Source organism: Saccostrea cucullata, unplaced genomic scaffold, assembly GCF_032062105.1.
Source record: "Saccostrea cucullata isolate Sc308-1 unplaced genomic scaffold, CSIRO_AGI_Scuc_v1 ctg2701, whole genome shotgun sequence".
In the NCBI taxonomy this organism is placed as follows: Eukaryota; Metazoa; Mollusca; class Bivalvia; order Ostreida; family Ostreidae; genus Saccostrea; species Saccostrea cuccullata.
In genome coordinates this window covers 75,275-78,953 of record NW_026940096.1, presented here as the reverse complement: position 1 = coordinate 78,953, position 3,679 = coordinate 75,275, and the positions used below count along the sequence as shown (strand labels likewise).

The 3,679-nt window shown below is 33.9% G+C and overlaps 1 protein-coding gene across 2 annotated transcripts; it reads right to left on the bottom strand.

Annotated features, from left to right (window-relative positions):
• Nucleotides 1-600: 600 nt before the first annotated feature.
• On the bottom strand, nt 601-3,395 carry LOC134254767 (uncharacterized). 2 transcript variants are annotated; one of them, XM_062737291.1, is made up of 3 exons: nt 3,306-3,395; nt 1,604-3,036; nt 601-1,428 (listed from the first exon to the last, which is right to left on the bottom strand). In XM_062737291.1, exons 2-3 carry the CDS (start codon nt 3,033-3,035, stop codon nt 1,421-1,423), a joined length of 1,440 nt encoding a protein of 479 aa, XP_062593275.1. In that variant the 5' UTR covers nt 3,036; nt 3,306-3,395; the 3' UTR covers nt 601-1,420. The 2 variants fall into 2 exon arrangements, with proteins under 2 accessions (XP_062593275.1, XP_062593274.1); XM_062737290.1 differs by having other exon boundaries at nt 601-3,036.
• Between the last annotated feature and the right edge of the window lie 284 nt (nt 3,396-3,679).

Here is a 3,679-nt window from a genome sequence, read left to right as displayed (position 1 = left end):
TGAAGAAAAGTGGTAAGATTTGATGCTACTGACTTTTGAAAAATTGACATTTTTATAATTTGTAAAAGTTATTTGAGGTTTTTGAGAATCATCTAGAAGATGTTGCACCACAGTCAGGAAATGTGAAGTTTCTCCTTTACAAAAACTATTTTTGTAAGGAGTAAAGATAGGAAAGTGGTAAAACATTTGCTGGACATGGCAACGTTTATTAGCTTGTAGAGATTTTTATAAAATTTAGATATCCATCAAAGGTAATTTAGATCGAATTCATCTTTGTTGACTGGCATGTTGAAGAATCAAACAGTAAAATGTGATTTGAAAAATTTTTATCATTAAAAAGTGAACTACGGGTATTTTTTGAATCCATTTATTTACTTTTGACGCTAACATAGGGAATTAGCTAGGAGTAATATATTATCAGTAAGAAAAAAGGATGCAAATTATTGCTGATGGATAAGAAAAAAAGAAGCAATTGAATTTATATATTTACAAATTCTGTTTCATTTTGCTTTTGGTTTGGGAGATGTAGGAATTGCAACCAATAGAAACATTTCTTGTTTTTAACTCCTCTAAATAAAAAAAGACACATTTTTTGATTCATTGATTTATTCGTAAAATATAGAAAGTCTCATAGTTTACAAAATAAACATGGTCAAATCTGTATTTACGATGCCACTATTACTAGAAATCAAATGTATGATTTTGATGAGAAAATGTTTTATGGCAAACAGAAAGCACCCAGTTGTAATAAATATATAATTTAATTACAACATATTTTAACCCTCTTTAAACATAATTAAAACTGTATTTGGGGATTAACTTTTTAAAAATGTGCAAATAAACGATTGATCTAAAGAATAAGCAAAGATGAAGATGGTTACAAGTCAATATTTTTACTGCTTTAAAGTGTCAACATTTACTCTCTTATCATATTTGATTTCAATAGTTCTTATGGATAAAATCGTCTTTAAGACACAAAATTGTACAAATTACTCGTTAAGTCCTGTGTTTTGTACAAGTTGGCTTTCAATATGTCTTATTCTGGCTTCTGAAGCTTTCTGAATTTTGTGCATAGGCTTCTGTTTAAGTGACTCTTGATAAGACTGCAACGCTCCATATAAGTCCCCAACAACGTGTTGACAGATCCCCAGTATTTCCCAGGATATGTCTCTTTGACTGAGAGGCACATATCTCCCATCATCATACAAAAGCAGTGTCTTTAAGTCTATTAGTGACTGTAGACACTGAGATTTGTTCCCAAGTCTGTAATTAGTCAATATGGACAGCATTTCTATCAGGAGGAATGGTGATAAAGTTAAAATAACCCCTCCATTCTGCTCGGATACTTGTTGTTCTAACATTAATTCCTGGATAACTGGGACACGTAACCCAAATTGCAGATTCCCCGCCCATGCTATTTTCATCCGACTAGAGAGAGACATGTTACACACAATTTCATATATGCGTCGGTCAATAAGCCAAAAATAAATGATAAAGGGTTGTGAAATCCTTTTTCTAATGATGTTATTAAGGTGTCTTGCTTTATTATACCTACCCATTCTATAGTAATACAAAGCTAGAAACAATGAATCAGACACTGTACCTATTTTTCCTGCCAGTTTCAGCATGTTACAAAGACTTCTATCTAAAGCATACAAGTCCCTATGAGTGCAACAGGAAGAATTATTTGCCATATGGAACGCCATATAAACCAGAGTCTGAGCTATACAAATCTGTTGGGTAAGTGTTTGATAGGGTGAAAATGAAAATTGTAAAAAGGATTCTATTGATTTCAAGTACAGATAATATGTATTAAATTCGTTAGCTTCAAATGAATTAGGCAAAACCTCACATGCAACACGCATGTCTATCTCCTCAGCAGACTGCAAATGTCCATTGACAAAAGGTATTACATATGACGGGATTCTAAGAGCCTTTTCTAAGATTGAACTGAGAGATGGGCTAAGTAGAAGACAAGAAACGCCCAGTTGGTAATACTTATTTAGTTGTTCGAATAGACAGTTACGCGCGTCTCCAACTACTTTATTGGTAAACATGTTATTTTCAGGAATAAAAAAATTGGAAAACGTACCATGATATACACAGTGAATAAGATATTTCAAACATTTCCATACACAATGCAGTAAATTGTTTGGGTGCCATTGAATAGATCCTAACTGTATAACCCAGAACAGCGTAGTTTTGATGTGATATGAACACAGTAATGGTTCTTCGGTTCTGTAATTGATGACTTCTTTCAGGAATAATTTCAGAAGTCCATAACATAAAAATTGGGTATGATTCATGGTATAAACTAATTTCTGCTCTGCTCGAGAAAACGACAATCTCCACTCTATTTCATTGTAGGAAGATGGAATATTACTCCCGATAGGAACACAGTGGAAGCGATTCCTCTGAATTTCTTCAAGCACGTATGCTGGAGGCCAGATGTATTTAAGTGAACGCTCTATCCAGAAAAGTGCTGTTTTTGGCCAGTGTGTGCTAGTTAAACAAAGAGCATAATCAAATTCAATTTCTGCAAAAAAGCCAGTGGTACATGGGCCATGTCCGTCGACATTTTGAAAAGCCTTGATGTTTTTATATACCTGCAACCACTTTTCTCTCCATAGCAAATTTGAAAGATAATATTTGTCACTGAAGGAGACGCATGCTAATGTGCTTAAATTGTCTCTTGGCGGTGTTAGAATTTGCAATCTGACAAATCCAGGTGGAACACCCGTATCCTCCATTAAAATAATAGTATGTTTTGATGCGTCGTAAATGTTTGTCTGAGAAATTTCGCTTATCATTTTATGATATTGACTCCAGTACATGATATCTCGATCGGAAGACTCCAATCGGAACCCCTCCCTATAACTACCGCTCCACATTCGACGCAATTCAGTGTCCAAGGGTTTCTGTATCAACTCTACCATATCCCTCACGTCCCTTCTGATGGCTACTTCCGTTGGTGTCCCTAACGTACGACAGAGACCCACGTACAGGACTTCTGATAGACGAGGAATATGATCCATGCTGCTGGAAAAAAGGATTGGTAATTTGTACTTGATGAAAAAAACGAAGCAGTGAATTTATCCTTCGACATGTACATGATCATTTAACATGATTAAAATGGTTTTATAACGTTCATAGAGTGAATTTAGAGCTTATGTCTTATAAATAATTTGTATGAACAAAAATTTTTCACAATTAAAAAAGGGTAATACATGGATGATGAGAAAATTAACTTTAATCACATTTCTTCTATTTACAGAAACATCTTAATTGAATTATATCAACCTCACCTGAGAAATGTTTGTTAGAAGGTAATATATATCCGCGATGACGATTGAAAATTCCTAAATTGTTTTTAATTAGAAAACCAGTCATATCTACTTTCGTTTCAATTTTTAAAATAAGAAACCAAGGCATACAAACCAATCATTGTAAATATTCATGATCATTAATGGGAGAGGTATTTAAACTTTCAATCGGTAGGCACGGATCCAGGAAGTTTTGTTCAGGAGAAGAGTCCACACCAAAACATACAGAAGTCAGACTCAGGAATTGTTTGACAATCAAAGATATAAAAGTAAAACAAAAAAAAGGTTTTTAAAAGAGGATTTATCTATTTTCTGATAACCTGTATTATGAGAGTGGGGGTGGGGTGGAAGTTAGG

Coding starts and splice junctions, on each gene's coding strand:
- LOC134254767 (XM_062737290.1), bottom strand. CDS start 3,035: ATGGATCATATTCCTCGTCTATCAGAAGTCCTGTACGTGGGTCTCTGT.